The sequence below is a fragment of the Aplysia californica genome, unplaced genomic scaffold (assembly GCF_000002075.1).
Source record: "Aplysia californica isolate F4 #8 unplaced genomic scaffold, AplCal3.0 scaffold00179, whole genome shotgun sequence".
In the NCBI taxonomy this organism is placed as follows: Eukaryota; Metazoa; Mollusca; class Gastropoda; order Aplysiida; family Aplysiidae; genus Aplysia; species Aplysia californica.
Window position 1 is genome coordinate 448,721 of NW_004797449.1, and position 21,945 is coordinate 470,665.

At 43.2% G+C, this 21,945-nt stretch overlaps 1 protein-coding gene across 1 annotated transcript in view; it reads right to left on the reverse strand.

The window, feature by feature from the left end:
- LOC101853852 (afadin) overlaps positions 1-21,945 on the reverse strand; it is a gene marked incomplete in the record, with an annotated part of 77,252 nt that overhangs the window by 7,681 nt on the left and 47,626 nt on the right. Inside the window, 19 exon segments of the mRNA XM_013082525.2 lie at positions 28-147; positions 494-673; positions 1,150-1,558; positions 3,226-5,131; positions 5,757-5,855; positions 6,412-6,530; positions 7,171-7,244; positions 7,715-7,780; positions 8,134-8,241; positions 9,537-9,613; positions 10,551-10,893; positions 11,273-11,577; positions 12,186-12,414; positions 13,373-13,566; positions 14,100-14,188; positions 14,595-14,749; positions 15,238-15,438; positions 15,992-16,095; positions 19,128-19,286. Coding sequence (XP_012937979.1) covers positions 28-147; positions 494-673; positions 1,150-1,558; positions 3,226-5,131; positions 5,757-5,855; positions 6,412-6,530; positions 7,171-7,244; positions 7,715-7,780; positions 8,134-8,241; positions 9,537-9,613; positions 10,551-10,893; positions 11,273-11,577; positions 12,186-12,414; positions 13,373-13,566; positions 14,100-14,188; positions 14,595-14,749; positions 15,238-15,438; positions 15,992-16,095; positions 19,128-19,286 — 4,937 coding nt within the window.

The window sequence follows — 21,945 nt, forward strand, 5'->3', positions numbered from 1 at the left end:
CCCCCCCCCCTAAATCCCACTACTCACAAAAATTCTCTCCGTCAGATCATCATCATCATCATACTCGTAGTCTCCTTTCTCAGCAATCTCTCGCACACGTCTCTGAAACTCTTGCTGCGTTTTCAACTTGCGTAGCCGCTCTTGGTCCTGATCAGGAGAAAACAAAGGAGGGTGTCAAAGTCATTTCTCATCAGAAAGGTCAACACAAACTAAAACATCAGTCAGTCATCAGTAACATCAACCAATAAAAAATTCTGTAAATACCACTATCCTAAAACAAAATATTAGAAACAAGCAAATTTGGTACAGGGAAAAAAAATTCCAGAGTTTTCAGCAGAACATTGGTATACGGAAACGATCTAAACTACACTTTTCTTTCTATGATACTCTCTAGTAACTTCTCTAATCTTCAGCACTTTTATGACCTAATTTTGTTGCACGTGCCGTAAAACTCTTCCTAATAAACTGAAAGATCAGCCCATAGTTCGGGTACCTGAGGGTTTAAGTACGGACGGGCCTCCAGCTCTGAGATCTCTTGCTCTCTGGCCCTAAACAGTTCTTCTTGCTCTTCCTCCTCAGCCTTTTCACGAGCGTCCCGATCCCACGCCGAACGTGACGAGCCCTCGCTGCGCTCCCGAGGCTTGGGTTTCAAGGCTGGAACAGCTGGCTTCACCTGATGGACATATACAGTTTGACAATGACAATCTTTATTCATTTCACAGGGCAAATTTTGTCTTGTCATTTACAATGGGAGTGGATTTTTATAAAGGTTAGGTGCACTCATGCATTCACACAGTAAAAAAGGACATAAATACATGTATCACATGCGGAAACACCTCTACTCTGTATGCACACATTCATATTTTCTCTCTCTCTCTCTCTTCCTCTCTATCTCTCTCTCTCTCCATCTCTCTCTCTGTCATTTGTAGCACCATGAGTTCAATGACTTCACTGCAGGCTTCCAACCCTCCCTGTCAGGGCCAATCTGGGCTGAGAGGGATACAACTCCCAGAAAAAAAAGACGAGATATTCAATAAAAAAATTTCCCCAACACGGGGAACAAATCAGGGTCTCCTGCTTGTGACAACAAAGAACCCAACCACTACACCACAGATGTCTGTGTGAGGAAATGAGAGTGCCTGCATGTACCTGGAAGCCTTGTGACTTGAGAGCGGGGTTGTCGTAGGACTCGTACTCCGACGGGGGTTGGGGCACCGGAGGGGCCTGGCCGTCGGGGCCCGACGTGGAGTGGACCTCGTTGGCGAAGCCGATGTTCTGGTAGTTGGGATGCTGTAGCTCGGGGTCTCCATGGTTCGGGTCCGGGGCCACCTGGTAGCCCAGCGGGGAGTCTCTCGTGTCCACTCCAGGGGGGAGAACTCGGGTCAGTGAGTGCTGCTGCTGATGTTGCTGCTGCTGCTGCTGTTGCGGCTGCTGCTGTTGCGGCTGCTGCTGTTGCTGATAGCGACTGTGCTGTTGCTGTTGGGGCTGATGATACTGTGGCTGCTGATGTGATGGTTGTGTTGGTTGGAACGTGTTTGGACTGTACCTTGGATTTCCCCTGGGGAAAGACAAAGAAAAAAATATAATTCTTTGTGTAAGGGAAAAAAACAACAAGCATACATACACTCAAGTCAGAGAAAAACAGGTACCAATTCACGTTAATATATGCTTCCCCAGATGTGTCCTTTACATATATTATATAACTATTACACCATTTCATACTGATGTATACCTTATTTGTGTTTTACTTATGTTATATAAATTTTATTCAAACTCATACTAATTTATGCCTCTCCAGATGTGTGCTTTGCTTTCGGTGTATAACCTTTACACCCCTTCATACAAATCTTCTATGCCTCAACAGATGCACTCTAAGTTTATTACTTTATAACACAACTTTTGTAACTATGATACAGATCCTTCCAATAACAATTTCCTCATCAGTTCAAGATTTTCTTCCTCCCGTCCTGCATTCATCTCTCACAATTCCCCTAAAAGTTCTTCTATTCCATCTCCATCTATCTATGATTCATCACCAATTTCTCCAAATCAGAAACATGTTTTATCTTTCCATCTAGTATCTCAGGAAATCCCCCCCCCCCCCCCCCCCTCATATTTATTCTACTCTGAGGTATGTTGACAAAATGAGTTAATTCTAAGACTTTAGCCATATGGACATAGATACATCAAATTATAGGTGGAGTTTGTACATTCCATACGATAAAAAAAATGTTTAACTTGAAGAAAATGGCATCAACTGAACATCTACAAATCTTAACTTATGCTGATTTTCAGCTTACATCTCCATTCGTGGATTGCGCGAATAAACCCATTTTCTCCTCATATCTCACATTTACTCTGATTGGTCAGAGCAGTTAAAGTAAAGCATCATCCTGAAATGCCTCATGAGGATGTGGGCTTGCTAACTTCTTCAAAGCCCAGTCAGGGACACCCAACATTAGATTATTTCTTTTTTTATTATTATAGCAGAGGGTTTTACGGCGCTCGCAACTGCATAAGGTCATAATGAGCGCCAAGGGGTGGGTGTCAACAGAGAAGTCTTTACAGGGAATCAGACTTACTCTGCTCACCTCTCTAGCTTCAACAGCACAAGGTCTGCATCAACTATCAAGGCACCCCGGAAATAGCAGGTCACAAGAGTGACAAACATACAAAAGAAGTAGAGGAAAATGACAATGAGCGTGACATGAATGAGCCCATTTACAATTCTACTGTGCTTGAACGAGAAATGTCCCCCTTTGGGGAATGGCCTAAAGACACTACAGTCAGTGGCACTGCCCTGGGGGAAAACATTAGATTAGACAACAAACAAAAACTACATCAAGCGTGACAGGTTTAGGTGTAGTGTACTTGATAAGGCAAAGCTTTCAAATTCACAATTTCCAAATCTGGGGCAGTCCCAGACAATTCATGACAACTCGCTCCCTCAGAATTACATAGTTCAATCAGACATTTTATGCCGTTTCGAGTTATTAGGACAATTAGGTCAGTAACCAAATGTTCTATGTGTTCTTTCAAAATTATCAGATTATTTGAAGTCATAATCAAGATATTAAAAGAACTGCATTTGAAAAAGTTTGACATGATGTGAAACTCAAAATTTTGTACTTCAAATTTCTCAAATCAAGGTATTGCGCAAACAGAATTTTGTACTTCTGAGGCTGGCAAGTCTAAGGCTGTCATCTGCGACGGCGTGAGGCCTACCTGCTGTCAGTGGCCAGGTACTGGTTGGTGGCATTGATGTGCTCCATCAACTTCTGCTGTTCCTCCGCCAGCTTCTTCTCCACCAGGTCCTCCTGGGAGGGTGGGGGAGGGAGAGGAGGGAGCTCCTCCTGGTAGTCCTCACCGTGGCCAGGGCTGGGCAGCTCCGTATGGCTCGGGGGAGGCGGCAGGTCCTGGGGGTAGCCTCCGTACGATTGCTGGTTCGGATCTTGACGGAAGCTGACGTTCTGTTGTGGGGCGTTTCTTCCCTGGCGAGGGTCAGGGTAGTGTGGAGATGGTACGTTGCTATTATTAGCACCGCCGCTGCGCATGTCAGGCTGCTGCTGCTGGTAGCCTCCTCCTCCCCGCTGAGGCTGCTGTTGAACATTGCGTGGGTCGGTCATAGTCCGTGGGTCTACGACGTTCCGTGGGTCGGGAACATTTCGCAAGTCTGTGATGTTGCGAGGGTCGGGCATGTTTCGGAGGTCATTGCGCGGGTCTGGTATGCTTCGGAGGTCTGGCATAGACCTTGGGTCGTGAACTGGGCCGTTCCTAGGATCCGACATGTTGTTCCGCACATCTGGCCCATTTCTTGGATCCGACATCATCCTGGGGTCTTGACCGTTCCTGGGGTCTGACATCATTCTTGGGTCCTGACCATTTCTTGGGTCGGACATCAACCTAGGGTCTTGACCATTCCTGGGGTCCATCCCCTGCCTCGGGTCGTGCTGACCCCGGCTGTCTGGCTGACCCCTCCCTGCTTGCTGTGGGTGGCCCGGCTGCTGTACCATGTGAGGACTGCCCTGTTGTCCCGCCGGGGACGGGGGTTGGCGGTCGCCGAAGAAGTGGGGCTGCGTCTGCCGGTTGTCCACTCGCATCAGCGGAACCTCCACAGGGGGTACTCGGGCTTGGTTCCGCTTGGGAGCGATGGCCGGTTTAGGGGCCACTTTGGGCCGCAGTTCGCTGTCACTGGGTGGCCGGTGCAGCTGATGGAATGCTGGGGAAGGTTCTTGCTGTAAGGGCGCTGTGTTCTCGTAAAAGTTAGGCTGCCGGTTGTTGGCCGTGTTGTTCACCTTCTGTGGGGGCCCACCACTGCCACCACCACCGCCCGTGGGCTGGCTGAACAGTCGTTGGTGGGCTGTGGGTTTGGGCGGTGGGTTGTGCTGTGGCTGAGGGGGCAGGTCTCTGGCCTGGGGTCCCACGTTGCTGTAAGGCGGGCTGTTTCCACCCCCTCCTCCCTCATACTTGTCCTGCCACTCTCGCAGTTTGCCCGCCGACACGTCCTCAGACCGCGGACGGGACGAGGGGGAAGGACCGTCCTGCATCATGCTGTTCACGTCCCGCGTGTGTTGGGGGTCGAAGTAGGCCGACTGGGGCCGCGCGTCCTTGGCGCTGTTTGAAGATGCCCTCGACGAAACCGACGATCTGTCTGAAGCTCGCTGCTGCGGGGCCTGTTGGGGGGGATAACCCTGTGGACCACCACCGCCAGGCGGGTACTGGCTACTACTTCCTCTACCTGGGCCCGGAATGTTCTGTCGGGGATCGGCAAAATTATACCCCTGTTGCTGCTGCTGTTGTCTAGGGGGTCCTCCGTCGTACGACGAGCGCTCCCCTGACCCTTGGGAGGGCGGGTAGTGGGGCTGGTTCTCGTAATCGTTGGGTCGCAGGTCCTGTCTGCGGCCCCCCGGGGAGTACTGGCCGTAGCCGGGGGAGGATGGGTGTAGCATGCCCACAGACTGCGCGGGACGCAAGTGGGAGGGCTCACCCGCCGGCCCACTGCGCGGGTCAAAGTTTGTGTCCACGTGCAGGTTGGAGGTGGACTTGGAGCGTGGGTCCCCGATGTCTCGACGCTGGTAGGGGTCAGACGGATGACCTCCGTGGTCAGGACCTCTCCGTCTGTTGTCCTGGTCTGAGAAAGAAACAAAAAACGAACAAAGGATCAACACAAGCACTAAGTGTAGGAATATGATATGGATTGAATACTTTGCTTTCCACATATAAAAAATTCTGAAAGCAATACTTCACACAAAATATACAAATGAAGAGACAAACTACTTTCAAATTTGGTTAAATAACATTTCTGTTTTAATAAGAGTTTTATGGCACTTGCAACACAAAATGATCATACAAGAGCCGAAGATCAGAGTTAGAAATCAGCAGTTCCCCATATGCAGTTCAGGCACAGTTATAAGCATGACATTGATGAATTAGCCCATTTACAATTCTACTGAGCCTAAGAACATGTTAATGTCCCCCCTTTGGGAATGGCCTTAAGACACTTCAGTCAATAGCACCCAAGAGAGTAACAAACACAAAAAAGGAGGAGAGATCAGGACGATAGATTTTGATCGGAAAAAAGAAGAAAACCACAACACAGCACACGCCAACACAAATTTCTAAGTCTATGTGTATATCTTGAGTCAAGAAGAGCTGCCTTATCATCATCCTGACATAGGCATTGGTACCTATTCACAGGGGTAAAAAATGGAATGACAGAACAAATGCACAAGATGAAAAAAAGAGATTCTACTAACCATATCCATTGACAGGTTTGTTATCCAGTCCATCGTAAGGAGGTGGCGGCCCGTCATCTTTGGCTGCTTTAATCCCACCGGGCCCACGATTGTGGATGGCTGAGGGAAGAAAAAAATACGTGACAAGATAGATGGAGACAGGGAAAGCTCCAAGGGGTAAAGAATCGACACAGATCTGGTTAAGTCAGTCACTGCTTGTGCGAGACTGAGTGTCTTTGCGCCATAGACTTGAATTAATATCCTAGACTGGGCACTGTCATGGCTGCCCATAGACTTAAAATATCCTAGACTGGGCACTGTCATGGCTGCCCAAAGACATATAATATCCTAAACCAGGAACTGTCATGGCCATCCATAGACATGCGTTATAATTTTCTAGACTGGGCACTGTCATAGTTGCCCATAGACTTAATTACAATATCCTAGACCGAGCACTGTCATAGTTGCCCATAGACTTAATTACAATATCCTAGACCAGACACTGTCATAGTTGCCCACAGACTTAATCACAATATCCTAGACCAGGCACTCTCATGGCCCCCCCCCATAGACTTGCACTGTAATATCCTGGACCAGGCACAGTTATGGCCACCCATACATTTGAATTACAATATCCTACACTGGTCCCTGTATTGGCTGCCAAGCCGATACTCACCTCTCTGACTGGTGGGCGAAGGTTGACTCAGAAGGTTGCTCAAGTTACAGTAGAAGGCTCCTTGTTTGGCCACCTTCAGACGCACAACCTGACCCGTCTTGGTCATCAGTTCAGCTGCCCTGAGACACGAGGTGGGAAAAGCAATTAATTGATCAATAAATAAACAAACAAATAAACAAATAAATAAAATAAATTACACTCTGGGGTCATAATGGCAAACAAAAGTACAGCACACAAATATACATACAAAGAATATCAAATACACAATATTACACCATTGCAAAACACTTTTAAAATCAATACAGATCAAATCCTGGAATTCACACTTTACACATTTCAGTTTAGTTCAAATACAAGCTTTAGTCACTTGCAACACAAATAGGTCATGTATGTGCTGAAGATTAGGGGAGTTACTAGAGAGTAATAAACAAAGAAAAGAAGGAGGAGATTAGGGGTGTTACTAGAGAGTAATAAACAAAGAAAAGAAGGAGAAATAAGGATGTTTTTAGTGTTAGTAGAGGTATTACAGCGCTCACAACTGCATAGGGCCATATGAGCGCCAGAAGATTAGAGCTGTCACAAGAGAGTAACAAACATAAAAAGGAAGAAGGGGAGGGAAGAAAGATGTTTGACAGGAAAGAAGCAGTAAACCACACCAGAGCACCCGCCAACCACCCACAGATAAGGATGATAGATGTTGGATAGAAAAGAAGGAGCAAACCACAGCAAAGCACCCACCAACCACCCACGAAAACTCACTTGTCTTGTGAGAGTCCAATGAGAGATTTCCCATCTACCTCCAACAGCTGATCTCCTGCCTGCAATTGCCCATCCTAAATAAGAGAAAAAGAACAACAAAAGTCAATTACTGTTTTTTTAAAATAATAATAATAATAATAATAATAATAATAAAGTTCACTTCTATAGTGCCCACTCCCTGGTGGCTATAGGCATTTAACAATAATTGAAAGTCAAGCATACTGACCCATTCAACGTACTACAACCCTTCCAAATACATATACATCTGCAATCTGCCAAAAGAACACATTTCAACTGATCAGCATAAGACTCCGTCATAGTCACTTTTCAAAATGGGGTATGGCAGAATCTTATGCTAAGTAGTCGACACACAAAAAGACATTCACTGAGAAGCACAGAGACACAACAGTCATACATGGCTGGGGAACCTGCAAAGACAAACTGACACTACAAACATCGTACGAGGGAAACCAAGTCTAAGTCAACACGTAAAAGTCCCTCATTTTGTGATGCTACATCACATGAGATCCGAACATCCACTCACCATAGCAGCGGCCCCACCCTCAACCACAGACTTGATGTAGATGCCTTGTTCCGTCTGGCCCTCACCCTGCAAGAAAACAGACAACAGCTGAAAATACAACAACTAAAACCAAAACGAAAACAACTTACATCTGAAAATACAGCAGATAATGTCCAGTAATACAACAACTAATGTGAGAGAACAGAAAAATTTGTTGGTTTGAGTTTGGGTAAAGAGAAGAACATTGACATAAAAATGGTCATATAGTGCATGAAAGAAGCAAGACAGGCAGACAGAAACAACTGAGGGAAAAAAAGGAAGAAGGGCCTACTAGTCGCACCCTCCAACTACTTGCCAACTTAAAGATAGATAAGAACAACAGATGTTTGATAGGACAGAAGGAGCAAAACCACACCAGAGCACCCGCATCCAGCACTCACCGTGGCCTCAATAATGCTGAGTCCCATGCTGCCCTTGACCTTATTAAAGGACAGTGTGATGATCTCTGGCGTGGCCGGCAGACCGGGGCTCACTGGCCCTCCCTTCATCTGTACAAAACAAAACACACAGAGATGTCAGGGCTTCAAACAATGGGACATTCTGTAAGCTTGTTTGAGTCAAAAGAAGTACATAAGCGCAACAACATTCATTTAGAGTGGGGAAAGAGTGAGACAGACAGACAGACAGACAGACAGACAGACAGACAGACAGACAGACAGACAGAGGGGGGAAAAAGAAGTAGAGAGCTTACTTTTTTATGCCCCTATCAAGACAATTTAAATAATTCAGGAATTAGGCTTCAACCCTGCCTGTCAGGGACAACCCAGATTGAGAGGAGTACAACATCCAAACAGAAAAACTGAGATAATAAAAATTCTCCTCACTCAGGAATCGAACACAGGTCTATCGCTTGCCATAGACGCCTGTCAGAGCTTACAGAAAGCATTCACACACAAAATTTTGTCAAACAAACTGCTATACACGAGCTGTAAAGTTTTGCAACAAGCAAACACAGAATATCAGCCACATTTCACCAAGAACAAATTATGATAAAGACAAGTTTCAACAAAGCAAAAAGAACAGACCACACAGTCACTTCAGCTTCCAATGTCAGCTGATGCTTAACATGGAGAACAATAATCTCAAAGAAAATAGTAACGCTTGTGGACAGTACATGAATAAAATATTTCACAGCAGTTAGAACTAAACACTTGCATACATCTGTGACCGAGACAGCCTAAGGGAGGAAGAGGGAAAGGGAAACGGAGTAGAAAACTACAGGATAAGGTAATCCCTCCCCCACACACACACAGCTGGCAGCTGTACAAATCCAAAATCCACATTAATGTCTTCGTGTGTTCGTGTGTGTGTGTGTGGGGGGGGGGGGGGGGGGTGTTGGATTTAAAGCTAGTCCAGCCCGCCACAAAAGCTTATCAGACAAATGACAGGTGTAATGGGACCACTGACCACTTAGAGCTGATAACATTGATACAACATTGATAAAGTAGCTGTGTCAATGGACTCAGGTGTACCTGTGTGTACCTGTGGAGCAGCTCGTGTACAATACTGTGGGGGCCAGTGCTTGCAGTGTACAGTTTCAAGCATGCAACTTTTATTAAGATAAGTTTTACGGCACTTGCAACACAATTAGGTAGTGTTAGTTCTGAAGATATGAGTTGTCACTAGAGAGTACCATGTAAAAAAAAGAAGGGCTAGAGATATGGACTCTCTCTCTCTCTCTCTCTCTCTCTCTCTCTCTGTGTGTGTGTGTGTGCACGTATGTGCATGTGTTTGCAATGCACGTGCATGTGCTCATCAATGAGACAACAAGTAGCAAACTCACATCCTGCGGACCACCATCTCCCATGTATACCGTCCAGCTGCCAGAGGCGTTGTTGTTCACCGTGTACCGGCAGATACCTGCACCATCGCGAACAAGAGGGAAAGAAATAGTTTTAGTTAAACGTTTAACAGTACTTGAAAGCAACACAAAAAGACCATAAAAATGCCGAAGACTACAGCTGTTACTTGATATTATCATTCAAAGAAACAATTGTTTATTAGTTTTAGTAAGAGTTTAACAGCACTTGCAACTTAAATAGGTCATATTAGTACCAAAGAATATACCTGTTACTACTAGACAGTAACTTACCAAAAAAAAAGGAGCAGGAGAGATAAGGACAATAGATGTTTGATAGAAAAGAAGGAGTGAACCATAACACAGCACTCACAAACCACCAACAAAATAACAAACTGCAATAACTGGCAAACACTTTCAAAAGCATTATCAAATCCCCTCACTCAAAAGATTTTAGAAAACTTTAAAAAACCAGAAGTAAATATACAATTGAACCGTAATTCTTCAAACTCTTACAAGACAACAAATTTAGAACAACTCAGGTTTTCCCAGTCAGAAAGGACTCAGGAACTGGTGACAGCAGTAGCGGCAAAATTGATGAAAAATCTTTCTCACTATCAATTCTGATAAAAAGATTTTAAAAATGTTTCAAATGTAGGTGTTTTTACGACACAATTTATTAGATCATTTAGGAGGCAGGTTTTCGATCCTGCCTGTCAGGGCTAACCTAGGCTGAGAGGGTTACCAGAAGAAAGAAAGAGCGACATACTTGATAAAACTTCTCCCCACTTGAGGAAACAAATCAAACTCGGGTCTCCTGTGTGCAACTGCGAAGCATCTAACCTCTACACCATACATCGGTATACTTGATAATAACTGATAACACAAACGTTTCCATACCAGGTAAGATCTGATGAGAGAAAAGTTTCCACACTAGCGAAGAAATGATGAAAGAAAAGTTTCCATACTAGCTACAAACTGATAAGTTACGTTTCTCACCTTCAGTCTCCAGGTAATGAACAAACTCCGGCAAGCCCTTTGGAATCCCTCGGATTGTGTCGCAAGAATAGCCGTCCTCCGGCAGCAAAAAGGGAAGGTGAAGGTCAGGGTCTTCCTCCAGTCGCACTTCCCGCCCGTCAGTGCGAGTGAGCTCATCCGCCATGTTTTCTGCGATGGACACAACACGCTCGATGAACGTGTCCGACACGTGTGGTTCCCCAGGCTCTGGTAAGTAACGCGTCAACAGTGCACGCAGCTGCATGGAGTTGAGCTTGAAGCAGGTGGAGCTGATGTTGGTGATGTCGTCAGCGCTCGACTTGGGCGCTTGCAGGAGGTGAGCAGCCTGGGGATAACATAAGAATAATGATACTAATTAAAATAACAATAATCAGACATGACATGCAACCAGTATGATACAAAACAAGTGACACACACAGACTTACACCCAATTGTACGATACGACGCAAGTGACACAAACATGACACGCAACCACAAGTATGATACAACAAAAGTGACACAAAAACGATACACCCCACTGATATGACACGACACAAGTGGCACAGACATGACACACATCCATCTGTATGATATGACACAGACATGACACAAACCCACCTGTATGATATGACACAAACCCACCTGTATGATGCGACACAAACCCACCTGTATGATATGACACAAACCCACCTGTATGATACGACAAAAACATGACACACACCCACCTGTATGATGCGACACAAATGACAATCCGCGGCCAGCTCCAGCCCCTGCTTTTCCGCCCAGGCCTCCACGCTGCCCAGCCGGCTCTTCAGCCGGACGCCCCAGGGCCGCGTGCACAGCTGCAGCTGGGGCTCGGTGACCAGGATGTTGAACAGCCACATGTTGATGAAGTGGAACAGCTGGGAGAACAGCTGGATGGTCAGCGCGGCGTTGACGCGGCAACGACGCAGCAGTGTCATGGCCGCCGATAGCGTGTTGAGCACGTCGTTCAGGGTGGGGCGACCCATGTTGTAGCGCTGGCCCATCTCTGGAAGGGAGGAGAGGAATAAATGGAATGAACGAATTAACTAAAATAGGAATATATAAATGAAAGATGGAACAAAAGAAGGAATAAATATATGAACAAATGAACAAAAGAAAGTACATGTGAAAGAATGAATGAACAAACCAAAGAATAAATGAAGGAACGAATGAATGAACAAAGGATAGAATACAAATACATTAACAAATGAATGCTTAAAAAAACAAATATATTAACCATTTCCAACCCACCATCATTATCAGCTGTGGATCCCAAAAATACCAATACAACCCTCTGCAAGTCTCCCCTCAAGACTAAGACTATAATCCCCAAACGCCCCTCTTCTTCCAATAAAAGCGCATGCATGTACTCAAAGCCCTTCCAACCCACCTTCACTAATATCGTTATCGTCTGCGAGGTCCATAAACAGAAAGGACAACCCCCACCCCACCTCCCTCTCCTTCCTGAAATAAAATCTACTGCAAGCCCTTCCAACCCACTATTATTAACATTGTCTGTGGAGTCCATAAAAGCAGCACGGACAACCACTTCCCTTCCACTACCACCCACCATTACCCTCCCTCTCCCCTTCATATATAACCCATCCAACCCACCATCATTGACATTATCGTCGGTGGGATCCAAAAACGCCGACATGACACGCTGCAAGTCCCCCTGAAGGCATCGAACCAGGTGGTGGAAGGCCATCTGGACGGCCTCGGCCAGCATCTCCTGGGACTCAGAGCTGCAGGGGTGAAGGTCGCGGTCTTGTTTCACCATGTGCAAGATCTCCGAAGAGTTGGCCATCCAGAAAGCCAGGGACGGGGGGTCATTGTGTTGATCCTGTAAACATACAGTACAATTGCATTGCAGTTTGTTGTTTTTTTTACGATTTTTGTTTTGTTTTGTAAAGAAGTTACAGCACTTGCAACACAAATACGATTAGAAAAGATGAGATAAATCTTTATTGTCTAGATGCTGACACAATGATTTAGCGTTTCATCATGCACCCACACAGGTATGCACATATAACCATACGCACCCCCTTTTACACATCCTCTCTTCCACAAACATCTGCACACAAACACAAGTGAGTGCCAAAGATTAAAGGTGTTACTTGAAAGTAACATACATAGAGCAGAAGGAGGAGAGATGTGAGCAACAGATGTTTCATAAGAAAGAAGGAGCAAACTGCAACAGAGCACTTGCCAACCAAACACCATCAATTCCATCCACCAAGTAAAATCCAGTAGAGATTCACAGTAAAAACAGACTCTTATTTTTCCTTGCAGCAACATAAACGGCACATCATTTTTAAAATCACTGAGACTTTCAAGAAAAACAAGCAACCAAAAGGTTAGGATTATAAAAAAATAAAAACAAATAAAGACTATCAACCACGAAGACACAGCTATGCAAAGGCTATAGAATAAACAATTCACAAGGAAAGAAGGATAAAAAAAAGCAAAACCAGCATTTGAAACTTGTCATATTGTAGCATATGATCTAGGCTGGCCACACACAATTGTGATTTCCTCTATCAACTCTTCTATTCTCAGAAACATCAATCTTAACTTGAACTTTATGAACATCAGTTCCAAAATTGTCAGCATTTTTAGGAGACCCACGTTCAATTCCCGAGTGGGGAGAATTTTTGTCGAGTATCTCAGTCTTTCTGCTGGGATACTGTATCTTCTCTGTTTAGGTTGGCCCTGACAGGCAGGGTCAGAATCCCGTCTCCTGTATGATCTTAATTGTGTAGATGTGAAAAACAGCTACATTTAAGACTTTTTTCACTTACCTGTATCGCCTGTTGGGTCAGTTTGGCAGTGCGGCTGACGAAATCGGCTACTATCTGTGGCCGGTGGGCCATGGGAGAGCCAGCAGCCAGGAGGTGGCGTGCCGCCAGGTACAGTGTGTAGGTCGGAGCCAGTTTGAACTGTAGCTGTTTGCTGTTCACCTCCAAGATAGACGCCTGCAGAAGACGACTTTCCGCTGCAGGAAACCAAATAACAAAAATTTGTTTTAAGCATTTTTTAAAAAATTAAAAATGTGTAGATATCTAAATACAATTCAGAAATGTACTGTCAAACTGCGAGTGGTTGGTGGGTGCTCCGGTGTGTTTTGCTCCTTGTTTCCTTTCAATTATCCATGGTCTTTATCTTTCCTCCTTTTCTTTGTTTATAACTCTCAGTAACACCTTTAATATTCAGCACTTATATGTCCAATTTGTGTTGTAAGCCAAGTTCTATAAAACTCTTGCAAAAACTAATCTAAACTAAGCGAGCATGACTTATCCACCCTAATTGTAATGTTGAAACTTTTCAAGGCGGCCACTCATTATTGAGGGAAAAATGGTTGTCTGAAATAGATGTACATCTTGATTTAACAGTGTCATTACAATATACAAATAACATAGTGGGATGTAGTCTTTAGTACTATCGATTCATCCAATTTTTTAAACAAATTGACACATTTGTGTGTTAGCCAGTCACATCACAAGAGTGAGGACATAGGTGTGTACTCACATTCCATGAAGAACTCCACAGAGGCAGGTAGGAGATTGTCTGGGGACGACATAGCCTGCGGGGAAGTGGGAGACCGGTCGGGGACACCCCTGGTACAGGGACAAGGGGAAAACTAAGTATGAATCTTGATAAAAGCAAAAAAACACATCTGTCTATTGAAAACACAAAGTAAAGATGATGATACAAGCAAAAAACATATCTGTCTATTGGAAAAACAAAGTACAGATGATGGGACAAGCAACAGCCACACGTATCTATTGAAAATACAAAGTCGGGAAGATGATACAAGCCAAAAAAGACATCTGACAATTATAAAAAATAAAGTAAGGATGATGACACAGGCAAAAAAAGACACATCTGACTGTTTTTAAAAATAAAGTAAGGATGATGATGATACAAGCAAAAAACTCATCCGTCCATACAAAAAACAAAAAACAAAGTAGGGATGATAATACAAGCAAAATACTGGAGTATTGGCACAGCCTTAGCACTCACCTTCCCTGCTGGCCATCGTACTGCATAGAGCCGTCCCCAGGCGAAGGTCCCCGCACAGTCTCGATGTGTCCATCCACGTCAAAGTTGGTCTCCTGAGGCTGGCCGCGCACGCCGGGTTTGTTGGGAAGCTGGTATGGCTGGTTCTGCATGGAAGGCTGGGGTGGGGAAGGGGGCGAATAAATTTTTTAATGTAGGTGTTTTTAAGGAGGGAAGATAAAGATGACAGATGTTTGATAGAAAGAAGAAGGAGAGATAAGGTTATATAAATATGTTTGATCGAAAAGAGGGGTAAATAAATAAAATAAGAGTATTTTTAAAAGTTTGTTAAGTACAGTCTGTTTTACGCCCCCATCGACACAATTCAGATCATTTGGGTGGTTGGCTTTTGACCCTGTCTCTCACAGCCAATCCGGGCAGAAAGGGATAAAAAAAAATTCAACAAAAAGACAGAGATACTCAATATAAGTTTCTCTCCACTCAAGACTCATAGGATCAAACTTGGGTATCCTGCAACATGCAACACTAAAACACCCCCGCAAGACACTACATTTATGTTGTTTGGTAAAAGTTCTACAGCGCTGATTACTGCATAAGGCCATATGATCGTGCGGGACAAGTTACCACATCAGCCAGCCGGCCTCACCTGTTCGAAACGAGGGTCAAGGAACCGGTAGACGTGGTCCTTGCCAAACTGGACCATCATGCCGTGCTTTAGCATGGTGGTCTGGTCAATGCGCTGCCTCTCCACGTAGGTCTCGGCGTCATGGCTGTTGGGGGTCACAGTCACGATGCCTTCCGTGTGGGCGATGACGCCGTGCCGGGGACGGATGTCTGGGCCAGACAGCTGAAGGGAGACACGGAAATAAGATAGGTGATTTTACTTTAAATGGACACGGAGGTGAAACATATTCCATTAGATTACTACTGTCAGAATACCGGTTCTGTGTCTAGCTTTAGCAATATAATTGTCAACAAAAACAATTGTTCATTTATAGTATGTGTGTGTGTGTTTGTGTGTGTGTTTGTGTGTGTGTGTGTGTGTGTGTGTGTGTGTGTGTGTGTGTGTGTGAGAGAGAGAGAGAAAGAGAGGGAGAGGGAGAGAGAGAGGGAGAGAGAGAGGGAGAGAGAGAGGGAGAGGGAGAGGGAGAGGGGGAGAGAGACAGAGAGAGAGAGAGAGAGAGAGAGAGAGAGAGAGAGAGAGAGAGAGAGAGAGAGAGACAGACAGACAGACAGACAGACAGACAGACAGACAGACAGACAGACAGACAGACAGACAGACAGAGACAGAGAGACAGAGAGACAGAGAGACAGAGAGAGACAGAGAGAGAGAGAGAAATAGTATATATCTCCTTTGACCCAACTACAGCCTACTAAACCAGGCTACTGTTATGACTGACCTGCAAGAAGTGTTTCCCTGTGTAGTCGGTCCTGTTGTTGGCCACTTCCTTGACATTGACCACTTCGGTCACGTTGAGGGGCAGCACGTGTTTCTTGGGTTTGCCTGCTCACAGACACAGGACACAAAACATATTAGTTTTTGTTTCAGTAAGAGTTTTACAGCTCTTGCAACACAATTAGGTCACATAAGGGCTGAAGATTAAGGGGTGTTACTTGAGAGTAACATACAAAGGAAAGCAGGAGGAGAGATAAAGACAACAGATGTTTGATTGGAAAGAAAAAGCAGAGAAATTATCATGTTTTAGTAAAAATTCTACAGCACTTGCAACACACATAGGTCATGTAAGTGCTGAAGATTAGATGTTACAACAAAAAAAAGGAAAAAGGCGAGACGAGGATGATAGATGTTTGACAGGGAAGAAATAGCAAACCGTACTAGAGCACCTGCCAACTACGCATAATAGGCAGATGAAAGTGAGCACAAATCAGTATCTGTTCTTTGGTCCTTACAAAAATAAGTGACACAGACTGGTCACTTTAGTGTTGTCAGAATAAAGAGAAACAAATCCATACCAAATGACCATTTAAGACAAAGACAAAGGGGGGAGGGGGGAAACCAGCAAGATAGACTGACAGAAACAATAGAGGGAAAGAAATTGCAGGACCTAAAAGTGGCACCCTCCATCCATCCACCCACACATCTAAGATATGCTGGGAAATGATTTACTTCCCACAATCCTTAAATAGAGATTTCAATAAAAAAAATCAATGCATGGGTTACATTTTTAGATTTTCAACTTCATTTTCTTCAGGTTTAACATATCCTTTTCATTTCACTCTAAGAAATTATAAAACCTCAGCCTATAAATTTGATATATTTAAGTTAATATGGCTAAAATCTGAGAAGAAACTCATTTTGTCACCACGCCTCACATTACTGTCTATTGCAATACCACAAAAACAACAACAAAAATCAGATAGTTAAGCCAAGTCTAAAGTGATGTTCCCAGCATGACAAAAACAATAATAAAAACATAGAGAAAAGGGTATGTCTCACTCTACGGTGGAATTAGGCATTCGTCAATTTTTAGGTATACAGAGTCATTGGTATCAAAGCTTATTCATTTGTCTGGCTTTTGATGAAAAAAACCCATCTATCTTGAATAAAATTGAATATATGTGTGTGTGCCTGGTGAAAGGGACCACATGTCGCATTTTCTCAAACCGAGATATCAGGCTTCAAAGTCAAAAATAGAATTTTTGACAAAATTTAAGTTCCATTAAAAATGGATTCTTCAGCCATTTATTTATTGATATTTACAAGGATTTGGGTTATTTTGACTTTAAAATACATTTTAAAAGGTGTCTGTTAACCCGAGATATATTGCATAATCCCAAAAAATGCGTGAGGAAACTGGCTTTCAGGGTAAACACTGCGGATGGTTTCTCTTGTCCATTCATAAAGTCGACCCAATCACATTGCATACTAAAAATTTAGGTCATTCTCTCTGCTCTCCAATGGCAGGTAGTGCGCATGAATATCTAGAACATGTAAACAAAGCGAAACTTTGCGCACCCATACCCTTTTGTTTCTTTGGAGAGCAAACTTGTATCGCCTATTTCTGCCCTGTGCGAACCGTATTTCTTGAAATTCCTGTTCAATGTGGTGGTGAATTTGTTTTGAAGACGTAATATAAACACTTTGAAGCTGTTCTTTTATTGTAAAGCTGCTTTTTAAAGTTGGTTTGTGAGAAGCGACTGTGTTGTCAGGTCGTCTCGAAGCACAACAACACGGCGGAGCTGCCAGCTGTAACAGTACTACCGGTACTGTTAGATTAGTAGTAGATCTTGTACTATTCGTGAGCAGGAAATTGTGTCTCTTCTCAATACTCTTAGACGCATTGGAATGTCAGAATGGCAACTGAAGAAGACATTAGAGATGTAATATGCGATTATTTCGTTTCTGACGTCGATTTGGGAGAAGAGGAAGAAGATGAGTTCGATCTGTGGTGCCATCGCCAGTTCCAGACCCCGCACTTGAAGCAGAACCGAGCGAAGCAGGTAAAACAACAAAAACAACAGTGATAATAGAAATAGATTTATATTTAGCAAACTAATAATTATTTATTATAATGAAAATTAATAGTAATAATTATCATAACGCTGTTCTTTCTTGATAAACCTAGATCTAGATCTAGAACTAAATCTAGATCTAGTTTAGATCTAGCTTACTCATAGTAGTGCATTTTTGTTTTCTTAATTCTAAATGTATGCAAAACAAAATTTCATTTATTCCTTGGAGAGTCTGGGTTCTAAGATCTGGATATGTGGCAATCTTGTTAAGTGGGTAAGGAACAAAAAGTTTTCCTCTGACCCTGATGATTGATAGTGTTAGGTTCCCTAGTTACTGTGGTGAAGATACTTTTTTTGCCTGTGTGTGTTGCAGGAGATGAAGGGGGAGGAAGGGGGGTATCAAGTTTTTAAACAAAACAATAATAATTATGAACATGATTTAACATTATATTTCAGCAACAGCAAAACCTTTTTACTAGAATGGTGACTTGTTATGAAAAAAGGGTGTTCTGTTTTTGTTTTTTCTGCAGAAACAGAGGTGAAACTTTAGAGCCGTTTTTCTCAAAACTTTGTTTCCGTACCCTGCCTTACAAAATCTCCCATATCTCAAAAACTACTGAAGATATCTTCAAAATTTAAAAAGCACATTGTTCAGAAATGAATTCTGTACCAGAAAATGCCAAAATACGGGATTTTTCAAAATGCGACATGTGGTCCCTTTCACCAGGCACACACACATATTTGGACTGAAAGAGGTGAGGGTCCTCTGATGTTAGAGGTAAAATTAGCCAGAAAATGGCTGCCAAAGTTTGGTGACTTCCTAAACATCCTTGGAAACTGCAAATTTACATTTTTTGAGCCTTTGATTAATATTTCTCTGAAAAATCTACACAAATATGTGTTTTTAAATGGACACAGAAGGTGCTGAGCCCAAACAAATAAAAATTTTATTTAAAAATTGCCAGACAGGTGTAAAAATGTCCTGTTTTTTTAATTTTTCAAATTCACATTTTTGACATTTCACTGCAATGTCACACACATCATCTCCGTCCCAGCACTGACCTCTCACATTGACCTCTACCAGATAGGGCAGCATGTCCAGGTTTGTGTGCCTCTGGTCACTCTGGTGGTTGCGCAGATCTTCATGTGACACGGCCCGCGGCCGCTTGCTGCGCTTCTTGTAGTCTGCTGATCGCTGGCGAAGCTGGAAGATGATGTGACCTGGACAAAACAAAACAACAGGTTCTTACTTTTTCATGTCATGAGGAAAAGAAAAAAACAAAAGGATAAAATATACACAGCAGCTATAGACCTAGCTTGCTCACTTTGGTCTGTCTGCAGTTAAAACAAGATAAAAACAAATTGCTATTTAATCTTAACAGGTCTTTGCATATTTTCTTATGCCTTCTAAACTAAAAAACAGTTATTGTGAAAATGTTCTATAAAAATAAATAATTTACTTGTGCAAACTACTCAAAAGAACACGGGAACAGATGCAATTTATGTCCAGATACCACTACTATAGAACAATTCACAATAAAAATAAGAAATATGGCCTTTTCTCAAGCACAGAAGGAAATTCTTGATAAAGACACAAGTTACGTTTCATAGATTCCTACACTGCAATTTGACAGCAGCCTTGCACCACACAACATGACAGCCATCTGAAATGAACCTCTGACAAAAATACTGTCCCGTCTATGGGAATAGTGCCTCTTCTCTTCTTTTCTTTCTATCATATCGGCCATCTGACTAGCACAACAGCTCACTTGTAATGACATCGGCACATTCATAGACCAAAACCATAATTGAAGTCTGTATGACTCATAACTGTTTTCAATTTGCAATTTCACAGACTTGTGATCATTGGACCATGACTGAATACAAAGTCCTTGAACAGGAACTGATTGCACAGCACTACCACCCAGGCGTTCGAACCACACCAACCAATATAATTATGATCACAGTGAACAGTATCACAATAAAATATTGCATAAATGAAAATCAAACACCACAATACCAGAAACATACAAGCTTTATAAATGCATAAAAAAAAGTTTAAATAAAACCGTCAGCCTTTATGAAAGAAAGCTCATGCAATTGTCAGGTCCAAAATAGGAACAAATTTAGTCATTCAAATGTTTTCATTTCGCACTAGGGGCAGTAAGTAACAAAGAGTCAACAGTTGTACAAGATATTTCATGAGCAAGCTGCTAAAATGCTCTACACCCAGAAAGCAACATTTCTCACGACAGAGAAAAAAAAAGTTTCATTCTTTTAACAATTGTGCTTAAATTATGCACATTTTCTTGCTTTTTCCCCCCAACATTTAGAATTTGAATTTTGACAAAATATATTCTGGAGCACATGCAACCGATACCACAGATTAAGAAACAGCAACAAAAGAAATTTTCAAAACTTTGGGCTTAGTACATTTTAACAGTTGTAACAGACATTTGTTTTTCTTTCACAAGCAGCTTCAGAGATTTGAACCATTCAGAAACTTGACAGTTAAAATTAAATGTAGGTTTTTTAGACTCCCATCAACACAATTTAGATTATTTACAAGAAAGGTTTCCAACCCTGTTGGTGAGCTGTTATTTTTCCAAGTTTTTAGCCATTTCCATTTTCGCGTAGAGTCAAACAGCTTCATGTGTCCCAATGATGCATTGCCCTGTTAACATTTCGCGAATAACTTGAATTTACAAAACTCTTTAAAAATCGCGACATCAAGTTGCATGCGATAAAAATCTAGTTTACAGTACGTGGACAGTATTGTTTCTCAAAGGCTGCAAAAATGACTTGTGCGTGACTGCAATACTGCCAGCGAGTATCTCTCAATGTACAGTCAAACCTGTGTAAGACGGCCACCCATTGTCAAGGAGGAAAGTGGTCGTATAAGACAGGTGGCCGTCTTAGGCAGGACCGATCAAGATGAAGAAAACAAACAATTTCCATCTGAGGTCCCAATCGAAAGAAGCCGCATTGTTGTGGTCTTAATTGTCGTTGTTGTTGGTTTGTATTTTGTTTGTAATTTTTATTTTGTTGCTGATTTTGCACGAGGGCGATAATAAAACGAAATGTGTCAGGCGAGGAAAACAAACACATGGGTCGCCACCACTCGGAGAACGAGGGACGCTTTTGTCACAAGTTCACGTCAATGTCCATTGTTACAGACTGGGTAAACAGTGACCACTCGTCTCACTTACGATTTGTGTAAGAGTTCTGGGCGGGGCTTATGGGTTATGAGGGATCACACGCTTACCTCACCAGCAGCTGAAAATTGGTAGCTATTGGTCAACAGTGGGAGGGGCCTACGCAACTTGATCGGTTGGAGGGACTACCTAACAACAACGACAGGTGATTGAATTATGACGGCTCGCCCACAACGCCAGGGGCCAAGGCACAATTTATCACAAAACGCAATGAAGTCACTAAGGTGGCCATCTAAGACAGGTGTTATTGTTTAATGTGATAGGGGTTGTGTGTTAAAATATGGTGGCCGCGACCGCATTGGACAGGTGCCCGTTTTACAGTTAAATTATATAGAAAAAACGCAAGGGGGGAAATGGAAAGTGGCCGTTTGTACAGGTGGCCGTCTTATAGAGGTGGCCGTCAGGGCAGGTTTGAATGTAGTTTGGAGACTTGGGAGACAATTTTTGTTGTTCGATACGGCACTTGAGAGTGGGAAATTGAAATTGAAATATATGTGAACATAATCAGAAAATCAGACCTGCCAACCAAAAAAAAATGGTATAATCTTTACATTTAACTGCAATGGCATGGGTAATCAAGGAGGCTTTTAAAGTGGGTGGTGAAGGAGGTCAGGCGGAGGTGAAGATGTGGGAGATTGGGGGGAGGGGGTAAGGAGAAGATGGTG